We start from the raw sequence: 20,931 nt of genomic DNA on the forward strand, positions 1-20,931 counted from the left end.
AGCCGGTCTTCCTCAACAAAAAAAAAAGAGGAGGATTAGCATGGATGTTAGCTCAGGGCTGATCTTCATACATACATACATGAATGAATGAATGAATAAATAAATAAATAAATAAAAGCATGGTAGACACTTAACATTTTTTCCCTACATTATCTTGGGGTTCCAAGAAATACCAAGAGCAAGCTCCCAAGGTCTACAAGAGAAAACCACTGAGGAAGTCCCCTGGGTTCAGCAGGAACCACTGAAACTAACTCAGCAGTGAGCCACAAGAAGCTTTCTGTGTGTAAGAACTAAACAAATCCATGCTTTGAATTCTGATGAAATTCAAAAGATTAATTCTGTGAATCCAGTGAAGCACAGATCATAAAAGCTTCTACAGCAGCAAAAGATTCAAAGCACAGAAGACACAGAGAAAGATGCCTACACAGGTGACTAGGAGACAAGAGCAAGTCCTATAATGGGACAGTGGAAATGACAAGGAAAGAATAAACGCACACACTGCCACGGCAGCACATTGAAGCCTTCCTGTACCTAACTAATATTACAGTGACATCTACAGGAGGGAAATGACTATAATAAAAGGGAAAAGTTGTCCCAATATGGAAGAGAGAGTTTGAGTTCCAATGCCTAAAAGAAACAAGGTTCCCGGGCAAGAGGAAAAAAATACTTAGAAAAAAAGTTTACAAGATTTACTTTATGATGAGGATTATCTAGATTAGAAGTCCATAAAAGGATTCTAGATCAAGAATAATCTATTCTGAAGCAGGCTAGAATGAGAGTGAACAGACCAATGAAAATCAACATGTCCAAATCTGGTCTCAACATTTGTTCTGTGTCCCTGAGTTCCTTCTTTACAATAGTCAGGAATACAAATACCAGCAATCTGGTTTGCATGCCAACACACCACTATCCTGGGTTTATGGCTGATTATAATAATCAGACATGATCTTCTTTTTCCTCGAGCTCAAAATTTGGTCTTAGAATTCTTGTCCACACAGCTCTCTAGGCTGCCATCACCAGCTGACTAGAATTTACACCAGAGAGAAAACCCACCTGAATTGCCTGGTTTAGACCTACATTATTTATATACTTGCAATAAAGTATTTACTTAGCCCTGGACAAAAGCAGTCAAAAGGAGAAAACTGTCCTGGAGTGAGAGGTGAGGGATAAACAGAGCTGTCTGAATCATTACTATTAGGAGAAAAAAAGGAGATAAAGCTAACCAGAGGAACAAGCGGAAACCACCAATTTCTATATTAATTGCCAAACAGGAAATTTACTTATCACTGGTCTGATGTATAACCACAGAGTCTAACAGATTGTGACCAGGAAGGAAGGCTCAGCAAAGAAAACTTAGAAAGATAGCAAAATACAGAGCAAAATCTTTCCTATTTTCCAGTCAGAGATAAGTAATTAACATTTCTTCATTTCAAGTAGGTATTTTAAAATTCTAAGCAAATATTTATGAATACAAGATATGTTACAGTTGTCAGACATTACTCATTTAACAAATAAGATAAAAAACAAAGAGCAACTTAAAAAAAAAAAAACTTCTATGAGGTAGAAGTTGTACTTGTACTTCTACAAGCACACCAGAGTGCCACAAATAGTCTTGTGATTAGCATAACATGAAGATGAGAAAAATAATGTTGTAGAAGTATATTCATTAACATAAAAAGGTACTCATGACATAATTAAGTTTAAAATATGGGTTACAAAAGAGAATATTCACTATGATTCAGTCTTCCTGTGTTTTAAATAGTGTGAATCCACAGAAACCATTAGTTAATATTTTGGTATAATCTGTTGGCAGTGGGATTTTGAACGATTTTTATTTTTTTTTTTTGTTCCTCTGTCTTCTCTAACTTTAACAAATTGATATCTGAGAAATTAATTTTTTTCTAGTAAAAATCCACTGCAATCAGTAATTTGCTTTTTAGTTTACATATAACCATCAGAAAGAAACAGGGAACAAATGCCAGTCACTGTAGAAACTGTGTGCTGTTCAGATTTACCTCTCCAGCCCCACCCAGATGCTTCCACATGGCTGGATAAGTAGAAGCCCAATCTGACGACCTGAGAACCATTACTATGTCTCACCACCTCCCCCGCCCAACCCCTCACAACTCATTAGAAACTTGTATCTTTAGCAAACTGTTTCTGGATAAAGGCCACTTGCAACCAGCATACTTCAAAAATAATCTTTAAAAGAACATGGTGTATTCAACATTGTACTAGAAGTTACAAGCAGAGCAATCAGACAAGAAAAAGAAATAAAAGGCATCCAAATTGGAAAGGAAGAAGTAAAACTCTCTATTCGCAGATGACATGATCTTATATATACAAAATCCTAAAGAATCCACAAAAATTATTAAAGCTAACAAATAAATTCAGCAAAGTTGCAGAATATAAGATCAACAGGGGTAAACATTCATGACCTTGGATTTGGCAGTAGTTTGTTAGGATACCAAAAGCACAAGCAACAAAAAATTGGAAAATGCACAAATATGTGAAAATCAAAAAAAAACACTTCTGACAAACGAATGCATCAAAGAAAAAATCAAAAGAGAAATAAAACAGTATCTTGACCAAAGGAAAATGGAAACACAACATATCAAAATTTAGAGGATGCAAAAGCAGTTTATAAGAGCCCCAAGAAGGCAGTTTATAGCGATAAACACCCACATTAGGAAAAAAGAAAGATCTAAATAAATAACCTAACTTTACAGTTGGTTGCTTAATGGGTACAGGGTTTCCTTTTGGGGTGATAAAAATGTCTTGAACTAGAGGAAGTACTGGTTGCACAACACTGTGAATGTATTAAATGCCACTTTAAAATGGATAATGGTAAATTTTATGTTACAGTCATGCATCACTTAACGATGGGGATATGTTCTGAGAAATGCATTGTTAGGGTATTTCGTCACAGTGCGAACATCATAGAGTGTACTTACACAAACCTAGATGGCATAGCCTACTATACACCTAGGCTACGTGGTACTAATCTTATGAGATCACCGTCATATATGTGGTCCATTGTTGACGAAAACATCATTATGTGGTGCATGACTGTATATGAATTATACTTCAATAAAAAAAATCCAAAAATGAGGAGGTGGGACATGGTCTAATAACCTAAAATATTTTAAACGAATTTATTTTCTGTTGAGAAAACACCACAGGTTTTTAAACAGATTTAAAACCATTTCATCATAGCATGTTTTTTTAATAAAGCTACCCTCCCAAATACTTAAGAGTAATATTAATAGAATGCTCTATTACTTACCAGCAGACTCTTTTCCATTCTGTTTTTCATAGAGGGTGCCCACAGACATCAGGAAAACAATAACCAGGAATACTGGAATTCTCCATGAGCCAGCTAGGGATGCTGCAAATTATTAAGAGTTAACATTTTTAGTGAAATAAAAACTCAGCACTTGTCTTTAAAAGACTCAGCTTAGTAGACGGACAGAACAATCTGGCGTATATATTAATAACAAAATTGTTTTATAGGGAAAAATGTATTCAAAAAAAAAAGGCCATCAGACACATGAAACGTCAATTCAGGGCTTCTCTCAGTAGGCCCAGCCCTTTTCTCAGAAGTCCCTTGTCTAAAGGATTGGGCACACGCCAGACTGTCTTTAACGGGCTTGTATCACCCGAGGAATCAAGTTCATTCTAAAGCACATCCAGGGTTTAAGACCATCTGGAACTCAAACTCCCCCACTTAACCCCGGAATTACCTGCACTAGGCATAGATCCTCAAGTCATGGAGCTGACCTGATTTCCCAAAAATACCACTGGGTGTGAACTCTCTCTCTTAAGAAAGGATGAAATGGCCCAAAAGAGCACTGTAAAAAACTTCAATGTATCTTCCTTAATGTACAGTGCAAAAATGCTAACAAGGGGCCAGGGATCAGGTCCCTACTTATAGCTATTTGCATTTCCCTGAGTTGGTCTAGAGCCTCATGGACATACCTGTCTGCCTCTCTCTGCCTTCCCCAAATGCAAAATGAGTCACATCAGACATTAGGGGCTCTCGTTGATAAACTCCTCTAGCATTACCAGTCAGCAGAGCTAGAGAGTGTTGCTTTGTTCAACATAGACTCTAAGCAGAGAGACATTTTCAATCAACTCTGTTATTTTATTTTTAACAAAAAGTAGCTCTAAAATCTACTTTAAATGGGCTATGTACTGCTCTAGTTACTGAATTTTGTTTTTTAGCTAGAACTTAATGTTTCCATAGACTTAAGACTTAGAGACAAAACAGTCCCTGAAAAAACACCCTACAGCATCCTAGCAGCCACTCAGCTAACAGTGAAGAGTCTGAAATAATAGGGACTCATTTACTTAGCAGCTCTGACACTGATCGTCCTTGTACTGAACGGAGATTTCTCCCTCTGAAGCTACTCCTTGCTCTGACATCTCTCCCTCACGGTTACAGAGATCTGTTTAAACCACTCTTTCACGGGACCATCCTTCAAATACTTGAAAGAGGCTTCCATATTTTATATCCTCCTCACCTCCCCCTCCTCCCCCCCCGCCCCCCCCCCCCCGCCCCGCGGCCCCAGCCCCTTCTCTCATCCAGAGTAAACATCTCTGGTTCCTTTCACTGTTTCTCAAACACGATTTTGAGCACCTCGTATCATCCTTGACTGCTTATCTATCTCCTTCAGTTTGACACTCAGAAATGGGCACGATAGTCCAAGTGGGCACTACTTTTTAAGCTATATTTATTTTTGAAGGACCTTTTTGAAAATGAACATTCAATATAATTAAAAGATAGACTTTTTTTTTATGTTACATACCATCAATATTTTATTTTGAAAGTGCACAGAATTTGTAAAATAAAAAGCTCAAAGAAACTAAATTATTTAATGTACTTTAAAAACAAAAATAAATATGTTACAAACATTGGAGAAAATGTAAATTTTAGAAAGATAAACATTATAACATATAAATTATTGGCAAATAAAAATTCATTAAGATAAATGTTCCAAACATAAACTAAAAAGCACATAACTTAGGAAAATCTAATCAATTATGGAAGTTGAAAACGAAAATATTATTTGCTCTTTTTAAAAAAAAGATAGACATTTTAAAGCACAACATTTTCACTAAAAATTAATAAAAGATTAAAGCAGAACATTTTCTAAAGGTTATTTTAAAGAATTTTAAACGCAACATATCACACTACCAAAAATTCACTTTGATTCACATGGTCAGCCTCGCCTGACCTTACGCTAGACTGTGTTAGAAAAAAGGACCCACCTAAATGAAAAAGCAATATAATCCAGACAGGAATCGAAACTGCTCTCAAGTAGCGTTCAGTGTTCGCATTCCACTTGAATGAAACGGCCAACACATAGCCAACTACCAACGTCCAGATCTTAAATAAATGAAACATAGACACAGTTGTAAAATATATACACATGAAAGTAAACATACAATTATACAAAATTTGCAAGCGTCTAGTAGCATTAGAGCTGTGGATACAACACAGATAAGATGAAGCCCAGAGGGGCTAGAAGGAGTGTGTGAAGATCTTCCTCCTCCGTTTAGATAAATCAAGTTTTGAAATACAGGCCTTTAAAATGCCATGTAGTGGGCCGGCCCCGTGGCTTGGAGGTTAAGTGCGCGCACTCCGCTACTGGCGGCCCGGGGTTCGGATCCCAGGCGTGCACCGATGCACCGCTTCTCCAGCCATGCTGAGGCCGCATCCCACATACAGCAACTAGAAGGATGTGCAACTATGACGTACAACTATCTACTGGGGCTTTGGGGGTGGGGGGGGAAGGAGGAGGATTAGCAATAGATGTTAGCTCAGAGCCGATCTTCCTCAGCAAAAAAAAAAAAGAGGAGGATTAGCATGGATGTTAGCTCAGGGCTGATCTTCCTCAAAAAAAATAAAATAAAATAAAATAAAATCCCATGTAGTGATATTATTCAAATACTGTTAACAAAAACTACATAAATATATTTTTAATTTATGTTAAAGTTCAAAAACTATTGTATGCATAAAGGTATTTAAGATAAAATATTCAATTTCTAAGCCATGGACTTAAGAGCTTAATCTTGTGGAATTCTTAAAGTTTTCTCTATAGATTAATGTTTAGAAAAGAAAAGGAAAGCCTTCTGAAAAGAATCAGTTTAAAAGATTCATTGGAGCCTATGAAATATGCCTGCTACTGTGAAAAGAAATTTTTAAAAACTAGAAAGAAGGCAGCCAGCTGAAGCGTGACACTGCTAAAATAATCTGGGCAACAGAGGGTTAGAACCTCATCCAGAGTTACAGGCACAGTTGAAGAAGCGTAGCTGAAAAAAATATTACCAAAGGAAGAAACAGCAAGACCTGAGAACAGAAGAACCAGCCAGAGTCCCTTCCTCAGTTTTCCTGACACTAAAACTAAATGACTCTAGTACTTACAAAGCATCAGTGTGGCCTAATCGGAAACTCTCTAATAACCTCGTATTTTAATATTTTAACATTCACACAAGATGGAAGGAATACATAATCCAGAACAAATGTGAGCACCAAGAACTTACCAAAATAACCTGAACCTTGAGGGGAAAAAAAAAGGCGAATTAAAACAAAAAAAAACCTTTGATTCAGAGAATGAAGAAAAAAGAACTGATATGATTACTACAAAAGACAATAAAAAACTACCTCCTACTTTATTTTGGTCCTATCAATAAAAATAGTCTTCAGGTCTTAAAAATGTTTATAGCTTCTGACCTGACAATTCAGCTTTGGAACCTCACTAAATAATGATAAATTCTGAAAAAGGTTTAAATATAAAGAAGCTCATCAGAGTGTAATTTAGAAGAGTGAAAAGTTGATAACCTAAAAGTTCAACAACTGTGAAGTGGTTAACTACGGATGATTCACTCAATAAAATGTTATGCAACCATTACAATAGGTTGTCTTAAAACAAAGACTAAATAATTAAAAATACCTCTGAGATATTATTAAAGAAAAAGCAAAATACAAAAAATTCATAAGACATGATTATATCTATTGCACAGTTGGGGGAAAAGGAAGTGTACTAAGAAGTTAGTGGGTGTATTTGGGTGGTAAGATTTTGTTTTTCCTTCTACAGTTTTTCTGTATTTTCAAAACTGCCTTTAATGAGCACTAATTCTTTTACAATGAAAAGGATATTAAAATATTCTTCTTCAACCAACTCTATTAGATGAAATATTCAAGAGATCTTAAGCCCCAGATATATGAGTACATGGGAAGTGAGACTACAGCTGCATCAAAAGGGTTCAAGCTTGCAGGAGCACACAAATTTAACCCTGGGAATTCAGAGAATTTGACATACGACTGTAGAGCTCAGAACAAAATCTGAGTATAATAACAGTACATTTATATAACACTTACTGTAGGCCAGGCCCTGTTCTAAGACTTTATATATGTGAACTCATTTAATCCTCATAACCCCAGGAAATAAGTACTATTATCATCCCCACTTTACAGATGAAAGAAACTGATACTTCAGAGAAGTGACTTGCCCAAGGTCATACAGCTAAAAAGTAACATAGCTAGGATGAGAACCCAGGAACCTGGCTCCAGAGTCTGCTTTCTTAACCATAAAGAGAAAGAAGGGTGGTGCTAGAAAAATAAAGAGGAAAAGCTGCTCCAATATTCACAAGGGAAAATATTCACAGTTCATTTGGGAAACAACAAATTGTTGAAATAAAAATAATCCTCAGTAAATAGATGGTCTTCAGTGGACTACAGAGGTAATTAGTCCCACCCTATTAAACATTAAGTCAGTAATTTAAATGAAAGACTAGAAGGCATATTAATCGAACTCACAGATTACACAAAATTGGTAACAGTCAATAAAAATTGAGATGACTATAATGATTCAAAAAGATATCCTGAAGCTAGAACAATGGGCTAATTCAAATAAGATTAAATTTAACAGAGAGAAATGCAAAGTTCTACTTTTAGGTTCAAAACTTAACTGTACAAGTACAGAATGGGAAGAGGACAGTTAAGCTACTCTTCAGTTTGAGTCAGGGGTATAACCGGTGTGAGTGCCTATTAATAAAAGTACAACACCCATAGCAGGGAAAGCGATTGTTTCACTGAATTTGTATCAAACCATATCAGCAATAAAATTCAGACTGGGAAAGGAAATGGAAATCACCACATACAATATACAGATATGGCTGGAAAAAACCAACTGTTTAGCTTAGAAAAGAGAAAGAAATATCAAGATTTGATAGCTATCATCAAATAGCCGGGAAAATGTCATCTGGGAGAGGCATTAGACTTAATTTTATGCAGTTCTGAGGGCAGAAGTAATAGGTGGGAATTAGGAAGCTACACATTTCAGCTCAATATGAGGATAAGTTTTTCTAACAAACTATAGTAGTATAAAAATTGAATAAGCTTACCACTACTAAAAGTGTTTGAGCAAAAGCTGACCATAGTCAGGGATGACAAAGTAGGAGAGTCTGCCCTCAGTGAGAAGCTGAACTACAGGATCACAAAAGGTATATACTTTCAGATTTTAAGCCTATGATACTTTTAAACCAATCTCCAGGAAGTGGTTCTTATCTGTACTCATAAGGAATTAGTATCACTTGCAGGGAGAGAAAAAATAAGAGACTGCATACTTCAGATTTTTTAAGGGAAACTCATGGTCTTAAGAAAGTCCTGTTTTCACCAAGTAAACCAGCAACTCACAGATAACCTCAGCTCACTTTAAAATAACCGCTCATTAAATATTTTCTCCAATTCCACTTCTAGGAATTTGGTTTACAGAAGCACCACACACTATGCAGATAGATATAAAAATGTCCACTGTGGCAGTTTAAAATATTAAAAAATTGATAACCTAAATGTCATTTTATAGGGGACTGTTTAATAACAGTATCTCCCAAAATGGAATAATTATTCAGACTATCAAAGGCATTATGAATATCTATGTTCAATGACACAGTATAAATTTATGCATGTGTAAATTTATAACAGTGAAAATATACTCACCAAAACCTTAAAAAAATATTATCTCTAGATGGTTGGATTTCAGGGGATAACTTGCTTCTTTATGCTTTCCTTCAAGTACTGAATTTTCTCCTAAGAGTAGTATTATCTATATAAACAGTAAATTTTTTCCCCCCCAAAGTCCCAGTAGATAGTTGTATGTTATAGCTGCACATCCTTCTAGTTGCTGTATGTGGGATGCGGCCTCAGCATGGCCGGAGAAGCGGTGCGTCAGTGCGCGCCTGGGATCTGAATCCAGGCCGCCAGCAGCGGAGCGCGCGCACTTAACCGCTAAGCCACAGGGCCGGCCCTAAATGTTTTTAACTTTAAAAAAAAAAAACCTCTTGGCTTATGGATTTTTTTCTTCATTTGAAGTGTTTCCTCAGAAAAGATTCATAGGATATTATTAGTTCAAAAAGTATGGCCATTTATAAAAACACTTTAGTGTGTCTATTAAAACCATTATGATTATACAATTACCAACGTCTAAAAATGTTTCTCAGATTATCCTAATACAAATTTAGAGCTAAAATAATCTGGTAGGAACGCTTTCTAAAAGGCATCTAAAAAAAGTTTTTATACTATAATACTATTAAAAGAAAGAAGTATTTCCCTAAGTGCTAACAAGGAAAGATGTTCACAATACGGTGATAGATGAAAGCATGATGTAGAGTTTATATGTTATCCCATTTTTGTTTTAAAAAATAAAACCTATACTTCATATGTTCACATAGGCATAGAAATAAATTTAGAAGGGTATTCATCAGTTAACAATAGTGACATCTACACAGGGGGAATGGTGGCAGAGAAGAGACAACGATTCACTTTTACCACATAAATTTCTATTTTGCTTAAATTGCTTTTTATATAACAAGCATGTTTTACTTGCGTCAAGTTTTTAAATTGCTAAATATTCTTTAAAATAACTTGCTGAAAATAAGGATCTGTACATTCAAATTTCATGGATTTTGTATGGATTCCTAGAAGTGTGCCTTTAAGAGAGTTTTTTATTTCTTTCTCTCTGTCTCTCTCTCTCTCCCGGAAAGATATGTTTAGCCTCTGAGCAAATCTTCAAGTATGAATTTTTTCCCAGGCATAAACCAATGAGACACAGTTTATACATAAGGCATACTTTCCCAAATTGATGTTCTTCAAAACAATGTGTCCTTTTCAAAATATTCAATACTCATTTTAAAGCACTAATGTGTGCCAGATATTATATAAGACCCTACATAAAAGGTGGCAATATTTACTTAGCACTACAAGTAAAGCAAACTAATAATCATATTTTCTTTTCATTTGACGTATTAACCACATATATGTTTCCGATTAAACAAAATATTAAATGCATAAAGCTTAAGTAGACTTTGCCTTTTAGACTATGTCTTTATTTCAATTTATTGTCATCTGGGCATTAACTGGAGAAACAACTTGGCTTTCTTCTGTTGCATGTTTGTGCGAAATAGTTTCCTAAGTCAAAATGACAGACTCCTTCCCAAGTTACCGAGCCACAGCCCCCATTAGTGATGGCTTCAGGTACTTCATTCCCCTTTAAAACAGCATAACTCTAATTTGAAAACTGTTATCTTTGTAGTGTGGTAACTTAGAGTCAAGAATCTTTTATAATCAAAGTCTGTGAGAAAAAATCTAAGCACTGGAAACTTTCCTCCTTACTGTTGCCAGGCAAGCAAAAACACACCTAGAAAAAGGTTCAGAAGTGGAATGGAGTAGGCCTGGCTGGCTAATGTACACTTCCTAAGAGCTTCTTGGGCAGTAGTGCCAAACTCAGGATCTGTAAAACTGAACATCAAGGGACCCTAGAAATCATCCAAGCCAACCCCACACTTCACACAACTGGGGTTGAACAGCCCAGAGAAGGTCCTTGGTCTGTCCAAGGTCACAAAGCAAGTTAGTGACAGAGCTCAGCTTAGAATTTACAGACTTCTCACCTTTCAGCTACTATTCTTTCCACCTTACGCTTCTTTATAAAGTAAAATGGAAACAATGGGATCAGAGACCACGGAGAAAAGCAAATCTACAACTACTGCAAAAACTGTAAATAGTCTTCAAATTTTCTAACAAGCCTGAACTAACAGAGACCAAAACACTCCCAGCAAAGAAAAATGGTGTGGGGGGGGGGTGGTGGGGGGCATTAGCTTTTCAGATTTGACAACTCTACACCACGGGAAGATGCCAAGGACCCTAAGGACTGAGCCACAGGTGAGCTTGGTGCAACAGATTATTTTTTTTAAGTGTTTAGAAATCACTTACTAAGTCAGTACAACATTCTAATATAGTTGAAACTGTGTAAAAAGAATTACTCGGACCATAAACGATTAGTTTCTCACTTGAAAGCAGGATGGGGTGTTAGGAGGAGATTAGATGCAAGGAAAAGACTAAGGAGACTGAAGTAACCCAAAAGTGGGGTGAAAAGGAACAGAACCGTAAGGATAAACCAGTATCAAAGGAAAATACGGGTACTGAAGTCACTAAAGGAAAACTGGACAGGACTTGGAAGTAACAGAACAGATACAAGGAGAAAAGAGAAGAAAACATGGCTAAGGTTTCTAGATGACTAGAATCCAGGGGTCTTTGGGGGAACTTGTGTGGTTGGTCCAATCCTGATATTCTTCTATTTTTTTTTCCTAATAACTAAAATCAATTTATTCAAAAAAAAACTAAACTAAAAAATTTAAACAACGTACTGGGGTAAAACTTTTTAAAATCCTTATTGGTTTTCATAACAAAGGGACCTCAACTGCTGACTGGTCTCTTGAATACCATTTACTGATAGAACGAACAGATCAATCTCTAAATCGGTCTTCTCACCTATGAAATCCCTCCCTCCTACTTCACAGGATTGTTGTGAGAATGAAATCACACACATAACAGCACCTAATCTGGTGTTTGGCACACAAGAGATGCTCAGAAGTTGGATCTTAAAGGCATGAATTGTCAGCTCTCCAAAATGTAGATTTGCTTCAACGTAACTTTTCCCCCTGCCTCTCCTATCTACACCTCTCTTCAGCAGTAGGCCCAAATCTACAAGTTGTCTAGAAAGCATCAAGACTTTTCCTATGTAGACTGTTTCCACTTGGGCTCACAAAACCAAACCCGCTGTGAACTAGCAGATAGGAAAGTTACAGCGTGGGCCCCCTGCCGGGTCACATGACCTGATTTCACTTCATGTCAGGCCTTAATCAGCACCTTTGGCTGAGAGCTGAGGACTCCCTGTCTCTGCTTCCCAGGTACACCTCACCCTATCTAACCACCCACCCCTAAGTGCTGCTTCAAAAAGACACAACTATAAGCTTTGTTTCTCTCCAACTCAGATCAACCTCCAGGCTCTACTCCTTCACTTTAGCCCCTCTACCACTCTCTACTCACTTCTAAGGAACTCATACTGTCTCTCTTATAATGGGCTTTTTACCCCTTCCTCTTCTCCCTTGCCTCCACCACTTTACCCAAACAGCTGAGTTTCAAGCCTTTTTTTTTTTTTTGTGGGGGGGGAGATCAGTCCTGAGCTAACATCCATGCCAATCCTCCTCTCTTTGCCGAGGAAGACCGGCCCTGAGCTAACATCCATTGCCAATCCTCCTCCTTTTTTTTCCCCAAAGCCCCAGCAGATAGTTGTATGTCATAGCTGCACATCCTTCTAGTTGCTGTATGTGGGACGCGGCCTCAGCATGGCCGGAGAAGCGGTGCGTCGGTGTGCGCACCGGATCCGAACCCTGGCGGCCAGTAGCGGAGCGCTCGCACCCAACCGCTAAGCCACGGGGCCGGCCCTCAAGCCTTTTTATAATCATTCATTGGCTTGACCTTCCTCTCTTCTTCTAATCAACTTTGGCCCTTCTTTTCTGTTCATCCACAACCCATACAAGGGTATCTAAATATACAAAGATAAGAGTTTATCTTCAGTAAAAAGCTACTCAAAGCGGGGGCCGGCCTGGTGGTGCAAGCGGTTAAGTGCGCACACTCCACTGTAGCGGCCCAGGGTTAAGTGCGCACACTCCACTGTAGCGGCCCAGGGTTCGCAGGTTTGGATCCCGGGCGCACACTGACGCACCGCTTGTCAGGCCATGCTGTGGCGGCGGCCCATATAAAGTGGAGGAAGATAGGCACGGATGTTAGCCCAGGGCCAGTCTTCCTCAGCAAAAAAAGAGAAGGATTGGCACATGTTAGCACAGGGCTGATCTTCCTCACAAAAAGAAAAAAAAAAGATACTCAAAGCTATCTATATACATCCAGCTGCCGGCACTTCACAAGTATTCAATTCCTCATCTCTTTCTACTGAGAAAGACAGGAAGAAATGCCTCATTTTCCACTAATCATACCAATTTACCCATGTATTCAACTTCTTACTCTAGTATGAAAATACGCTATTCAGATATGTTAGGCTTTTCTTTTCTAATTTGCTACAGTTTAGTGGATATGCTTCTTGGTCCGGCCTACACTAATTTACAGTAAATTGCAGCATCAACAGTCAAAAACGTTAGCAGAATCTATAAATGTGTCTGACTTTGACAAGACTGAATTTCTTGAGGATAAGAATCAAGTCATAGTAGTCTTTATATTTTTTAACAGTATACAGTATTCTGCCTTCTACGTAAGAGGCATTCAATCAACTTAATTGAATTGAGAAACAAGGTAAGGGAGAAATAACACTGAACTGGGACTCCACAAATGTGAATGCAGATTTGTTCACAGTCTGAGTGAGTTTGGGACAATCACGTTCTCTGGCCCTCAGAAACCTCTCCCAAAGAGTGGCAAGCATCAGGCAGTAGAGTAAATTAATTATAGGATCACTTTCCCTTGTCACTCTAGCAAGCCCCAAGAGTGAGAGAAGGTGATTCCACATCCCTCCCTCTTACTACAATTGAAAGAGCCCAGGCCTCTCTGAAGCCAAGGCTTCCATCTGACCACTTAACAATGTACACACAGGCAGCATCCCACAATTATAAATGAGGTGCTCCCCAATAGCTTACTGGCCCATAATTGGTGGGTAATGAACATTAATCTGTCTGTCATCTCCATGAGAATACGGTCACATATGATTATATGCATCTTCAAGACAGCCTGCATCATACTCCTTTTAAATCCCTCACAAAGCCCAGTACCTAACAACATAATCAACTTTTAACTTGAACTGAGAAGTGGTATTGATAGAACAAGAGAAGACAGGAGTTCTGTGATCAATCATCACTGTACCAATAACCTCAGGCAAGGCAAAACCCTGCTTGACAGATAAGGGGAATTATCTTGCAACTTGATGTCAAGATGCATTGAACATGGAGAAAAGTGAATAAAGTTATTTTTAAATGGTACTGTTTGTTGATGAATTAGCATTCTTATGCACTAAATATCCACTTGTTTTTAACAGTTCCCAGTTAAATATCTGTGTAAGTAACTAGTCTACAATCTGGTCTGAGTTAGGAAATGTGTCACTAGATTACCTTTGAAATCCCTTCCAATTATAAAGCTCCTTGACTTTCCATGAATAAGCTCAGGGTGATCCAAGAATCACAAATCTACCTCTCCTTCACCCCAGTCTGCTGAAGTAATCCAGCCGGGAGGAGATGTACCGTCCAACATAAGCAGTTCCCAAGAAGTAAAGCATGACGAGGAACAGGCCCAGGTGGCTCAGCTCCGCCACAAAGTATACTGAAATCACCTGAACTGAGAGGCAGCCCGGGACTATTAAGAAAGCTTTGTTTTAGAACTTGAGAAACTTGAGTCAACTAGTCCCCTCTTTGTCCCTAACTAGCTGTAGTCTGGTAAGAAGTCACCTCTCCTATCTGTGGGATGGCAGGTTGGACTAGAATCCCTAAGGCCCCTTCCAACTCTGACATTCAGAAAAGTCCCCCGCGAGCAGAACTGAAGATGGCCGAGCACCCCGTCTCGCTGACTAGGAGTAAATTCAAGTCCACCTGCTGATACGGAACAGCGATTCTCATCAGGGGACACATCCCCCCAAGAGGGTCTATTAGGATGAGGGGGGGGGACAGGGACGCTGTTTCAAAACACACCCGCTTTCCCTTTGGAATGAAGTGCGCCAAGTTCCTCAAGTGCATGAAAAGGAAGGCGGGGACTGACAATCACTGCCGCCCAGGTGTGGACCTTTGGTCGCCCTCGCGCAGCGAAGACATGCTGCAGGACCGCACCCCAGCGAACTGGGGGCGTGGTGGAGGGTACTGCGTGCCCGCCGGGGCCACGGAGGGACTCGGCGGCGGCCCGGGCCGCCCCCCACTCACCCACAGGCTGCTGAAGTAGTCCAGCCCGCGGCAGATGAGCGCGCCGGCGTGGGCCAGCAGCACCTGCACGCCCAGGTAGCTCCCCAGGCTGTAGAGGCCGTAGAGCAGCGGGCCGCCGGCGCCGAGCAACAGCAGCAGGCGGCGGCGGCGCAGCGCCTGCTCGCCCAGGGCCTCGACGCCGTAGTCGGCGAAGCAGAGCGGCAGCAGCAGCGCGGCCAGCACGATGGGCGTGTGCGCGCGGTGCAGGCGCTGCAGCCAGTGGCGACCCAGGCGCGTGAGCGAGCTCTTGAAGGGGTGCAGGAAGGTGCCGCACAGCACGGCCCACAGCAGCGGCCGTAGGAAGGCCTCCAGGATGAAGTAGACGAGCACGGCGGCGCCGCAGCACAGGCACACGAACAGCACGGCCCCGGTGTTGTAGAAGGCCTGCTTGATGGGCTTGTCGAAGCGCAGCGCCAGCGCCGCCGTCCGCGGGGTCTCCCCGCAGCCGCCGCCCGGCCCGACCGTGCTTGGGACCTGCGGCGCCCGGGCCGGGGAGCCCCGCGGACTGGGCGCCTCAGCGGAGGCGGCACTCCCACCGCCGTCGTCGGCCATGGTGCTTCTGTCGCCGCCGCCGCCGAGAGGCGGTACGGGAAAGCTGGGCAAGAGCCGCCGGCGAGAGGCAGGGCGGGCGTCGCGTGGCGTTGTGGGAGTTGTAGTTCCTAGCTGGCCACCGACCTCTTACTGGACCTTTGGGGAACTACCACTCCCAGAAAGTATAGGTGGAGAGCCTTCGCCCCCGGGCTCCCTTAGCCCATTGGTCCCTGCAGGATCCAGGTAACGGGTTTCTGGTCTCAACAACTTACAAGAGGCAAAGGGGAAAAAAAAAAAAAAAAAAAAGCTCTCTTCGCCCCACTGGTTAATGTCAACTTTTCCGGAGGCGGAATCCCGAAAGAGGCACTACACTCACATGTTAATAACTCAGGCTGTACATTAGAATCCCGCGGGGGAGTAGTTGTAAAAGACCGATCCTCAGATTCTATTTTATTGATTTACTTAATAAACAAAGTGTTTGCTCTGGTGTATTTGGCAGGATTTTAAATAGCGATTACCATATGGCAGGCCCTGTTCTAAGTGCCTCATTCCCATTAACTCATTTAATCCTTAGAACATCCTTCCGAAGAAGGCGATATTATTATCCCCACTTTACAAAGAGGAAAACTGAGGCACAGAGAAGGTAAGTAGCTTGCCAAGGTCACATAGCTAGTAAGTGGCAGAGGCAGGATTCAAACTCAGAGTCTGGCTCCAAAGTCTATATTCTGACCTACTATGCTACTTGATCTGACAGGGGATCCTTTGGCCTATTTTTTAAAGCTCCTCAGAGGACTGTAATGTGCAGCAACTGTTGACAAGCATTGGTGCAGGTGTCAGTGTGGGAGCAATCTAAACTCCTGAAAGAGCTCTAGATCAGAGTCTCAAACTACAATTGTTTCTTTTTGAGACCTGGAGTCAGGTCAATCAAGCCCCCAACCCAAATTTTCCCTCTATGACATGGGAAAGATAACAATAGAAGCTCTTGTCTCAGGGTTGTGTGAAAAAGAGGAAGCTCTGGGGGAGTGCAAGGTGCTTCTGTTCTCCATTTGGAAAGATCCTGGGATCCAAGCCAACTACTCATAAAATACTTCAAACAGATTTTTAGTTTTTAAAAAAGAAGAAAGAAGGAAGGAAGGGAGGAGGGGGAGGGAAAGAAAGCAAGCCATTAGTGAATATCAATATGTGAGTGCTTTGAAACCCTGCAAGCTATCCATGTTCTATTTTCAATGAGTTTTCCTATTAATTTCAACATAATTTTTGTTTCTCTTCTAAAGTAGACAGGACAGTATCCTTATGCACAGTTTTCAGATGAAGAAACTATTGCTTACTAAGACTTGGAGACTAGGGGATTCAGTAAATAAAGTAAATGAAAAAGTAATTCCTTTCCATCTTGTTTTTAGATTTCAGGTCACAATCCTTGTTTTTCAAGTGGTCTTTGGACTTTGACTCTAAATATTTTGCTTCAATTGGACTACTGCTTTGCTTCTTAACTACTTTTTCTAGGGCTGCTGAGATTATGATTACAAATTATGGTCACATCTGCTTTCAGTGTCCATTTTACACTGACTCAAGCTCCCATTTATGTAACAACAGTGCCTCAGTCTCTCAAAAAGTCCTCAGTAATTTCTAGGGAGTTCCAAAGGGGGTGCCTCACATATACGCAGAGACATGAGTCAGCCACCCTATGACCACCCTGCTGCCCACACAGCTCACTGAGTCCAGTGCCTGTGTCACTAGTTCCAGATCCTGGATACTCCCCAACTTCTAATCCTCAGGGTGCAAAAGCAGAGCTGGGTTCCACTCAGAGATGGGACAGAAGTCCTTCTCCCTGACTTGCTGACTCTGTGCCCTTTTGTCACTCAAGCCCTAAATCAGGTCACTTGTGCCCAATGTGTGATAACTCCTCTCATGAAGATTTCCTTCCATGTCTGGCCTTCAGTCCTCTAACCACAGGGGCTCAAAACCTATCCACAGGGTCAGTGAGGGGACAAAGATCAAACCATCCCCTCTGTCCTCTTCCAACCAAAGACTCGGCTCCCTTCTTCTAGTTACAAGAGGAAAGCTCCCATGTTACATAACAAAAGCATCTATCACTGGATACAAACAAACTGACATATGCATGCACAGGACATGAGGGGGTAGGGGTGATGTTGCCTAAATTGTGTTGGGGACCCAGCTCAGCAAATCAAAAATGCCCTGTCATGGTCTTCATTGCATCTCAATGAAAGGCAAAATTGCTGAACATTTCAAAACTGTTCTAATGGCCAAAGCAATAGAACTGACAGGTCTCTGACAGAATTTCTAGTCAAGAATGGAACTCTAATAGAAATGAAGGCTGAAGCACTAGAAACTAACTAGACTAACATTTATACGGCCAAACACAAGGCTGGGTTCCCACAGGATTTTGCTCACCGCTCCTAGGATTGCACTCACCACACTACAGTCAAAGGCAGTGGTTTACATAGGTTTGCTTCATTTCTGTGGTCCCAGCACCTGATACAGCATGGGATATTGATAGTGCAGAGTAGAAGCTCATTGTTTGCTGAGCAAGTGAATGAATGAATGGCATCCTTTCAAAAAAGCCTGTTTATGCTTCCTGCGAGAAATAGTATTGAGATACTGGGGATGTTTCCGCCAGGTATTCTTATGGTTGAGAGCAGAGAAAAATTAAAATACTGGGACGTAGGACCTACAAACTAAATTTGAGAAGGGCACACACATTCCACTTAAATCTCTAGCTCACAGGGCATGTGCTTCTAGGCATCTCCTCCAAAATAAGAGGTTACTTGGGTTTTCTTTTTTTTTTAATTACTTTATTGAGATCATATTAGCTTATAACATTGTGTAAATTTCAGGCGTACATTATTCTATATCAGTTTCTGTATAGACTGCATCGTGTTCACCACCAATAGTCTAGTTTTTATCCATCACCATACATACGTGCCCCTTTACCCCTTTCGCCCTCCCCCGACCCCCTTTCTCTCTGGTAACCACTAATCTGTTCTCGTTATCCATGTGTTTGTTTATCTTCAAATATGAGTGAAATCATACAGTGTTTGTCTTTCTCTGTCTGGCTTATTTTGCTTAGCATAATACCCTCCAAGTCTGTCCACGTTGTCGCAAATATTTGGCTTTTCTTTGTTGGCCGCACACAGCAACTCACTCCAACAAGCTCAGGGAAGAATAGCTTCTGTGGGCATCTACGATACAGTGGAGGTGAAATGGACTCAGAGGAGTGGCTCAAGCTGACCCTGGGACCACACTGCCTTTGGCCTTCCTGTTGCATGAACCAATAAATTTCCTAATCATTTAAGCCAGTTTTAATTGGGTTTACATTTCTCGCAACAGAAATTTACGTTTTACATTTCTTCAAAGCTTTCTGCCTGATAAAATGATAATACCCACATCCTTGGTTGCTGTGAGGATAAGTTGAGAGAGTGTGTCTATAGCAGCAGCACAGTGTCTGGGACATGGCGAGAACTCGATCGTGGCTCTCGGGGTGACTCTCCATTTTGTCCTAGAGAAGCAACAATTAATTAAACAACAATTAATGTTGTTAACAATTAATTAACAATCACAGGCTCCCAAGGTATCAAGATAAAAGCCCTAGAGACAAAACAAACACAGCCAGCGAGAGGATTCTCCAGGGCATTGTGTCTATCTTAGAGTCCTCCAAGCGTCTCTGCAAACATTTACTGAGTTGTACTGGCACCTACTTTGTGCAAAGTCCAGTGCTTACAATGGAGTGTGTACATCACACATAAAGTGGTATGTACAATGCAGGAGGAGACTATGTGAAAATGTAATCAAACAGACATGAATTCAGATTCCAAATATGAGTTGCCACTTTCCTTTGCTAAGTCCGGGGCAGACATTGCTAATCAACCACTGAACTCCTTCTCACTGAGCCTAGACATCCTTAAAATCCTTCTCAGCAGAACATTCTAGGGAACCACTACCAACTGAACAAAGTGAGCACACAAGATGAAACTGATTTGCCTTCCCTACTGTAACTAACCATTGAGTGTCTGATACTAGATAAAATTGGCAGACTAAAAAGAGAGATACCCGATTTAGAAGAAAAGATTTTGGGAAGTTAAGTTTAGTATGTATGTGAGAAATTGCCAAAAGATTTTTAAAGAAATCTCAGTGGCTGAAGGACAAATGATGCAAACAAGTCTGATACCATCAGGCCCTACCTGACTCCCTAACTGCTCCCCCTTATCTCTCCTCTTTGCGTACTGGGACACATGACCCCACTTACAGCACAGGTCCTGCCAGATCCTGAGTGGAGTGCAGTCTTTCCTGCCTCCAGGTTCCTGTCCTCCTGGTCTGTGGAATCCAGCTGCAGCTAACCATCTATGCCACGTCAACAAAGACAATTTTACCAGTTCATAAAACGGTCAGGGAAGAGATTATCAAATTGATTCAACCAACCCAGTTGAAACCCATGTACCCAGGAGAGGGCCAGGTGAATAAAGAGAAGCTTGGGCAGCTTTTTTGGGAAAAAACAAACACACAAACTTTTTTTAAGTCTGCATCCAAAGTAGCTCCCCCTTCCTCTTCTAGGGTGGGAGGAAGGTGGGTAGGGAGGATGGGCATCTGCAAGGTGAATTTTGTGATTAACAATTATGTGCTGAAAGCCGGAACTCCCCCTTTCCAGAAAGTGGCTGGCCTTAAGTGTCCTTTGCTGGTGGCTCCTCATCTTCACTAGAGTGATTTACATAGTAGCTGGACCAGTTGAAGTTTGAGTTAGGGATCAGGATTTGGAATTTTTAGCCTGCCTCTTCCTTGGCTCTACTCCCAACAATATACTCAAACCAAGGCTGAGGCCACCCAATACATAAATAACCAGCCTTCTGCTACAAACTGGAGCAAGACTGAAAACCAGAAGATGGTGGCTGCATTTCAAATTGGCCAGACTAATCCCTTTTTATTTATAAATAAACTATATTTGAGAATCAAGTCCTGCTGGTTTTGAATCTTGTGTGTTATTTGTTTGTACACTCTCGGCACCACACTGATGTCACTGCAGTCTCTAGCTGGTCTCTCTGCCTGCCCTCTTGCTTCTACTCCAATCAGTTCTCTATATTGCAGCCAGCATGATCC

General features: G+C 40.7%; 1 protein-coding gene across 1 annotated transcript in view; it reads right to left on the reverse strand.

The window, feature by feature from the left end:
- The window catches only part of TMEM245 (transmembrane protein 245), an 88,218-nt gene extending 72,372 nt beyond the window's left edge, over positions 1-15,846 (reverse strand). The window contains exons 1-3 of the mRNA XM_058523733.1: positions 15,253-15,846; positions 5,272-5,389; positions 3,287-3,388 (exon numbers count right to left, since the gene is read on the reverse strand). Of these exons, the coding sequence (XP_058379716.1) occupies positions 3,287-3,388; positions 5,272-5,389; positions 15,253-15,843 (811 nt within the window). The 5' untranslated portion in view covers positions 15,844-15,846. The remainder of the gene's footprint in view (positions 1-3,286; positions 3,389-5,271; positions 5,390-15,252) is intronic.
- Positions 15,847-20,931: the final 5,085 nt, after the last annotated feature.

The sequence above is a fragment of the Diceros bicornis genome, chromosome 28, assembly GCF_020826845.1.
Source record: "Diceros bicornis minor isolate mBicDic1 chromosome 28, mDicBic1.mat.cur, whole genome shotgun sequence".
Classification (NCBI taxonomy): Eukaryota; Metazoa; Chordata; class Mammalia; order Perissodactyla; family Rhinocerotidae; genus Diceros; species Diceros bicornis.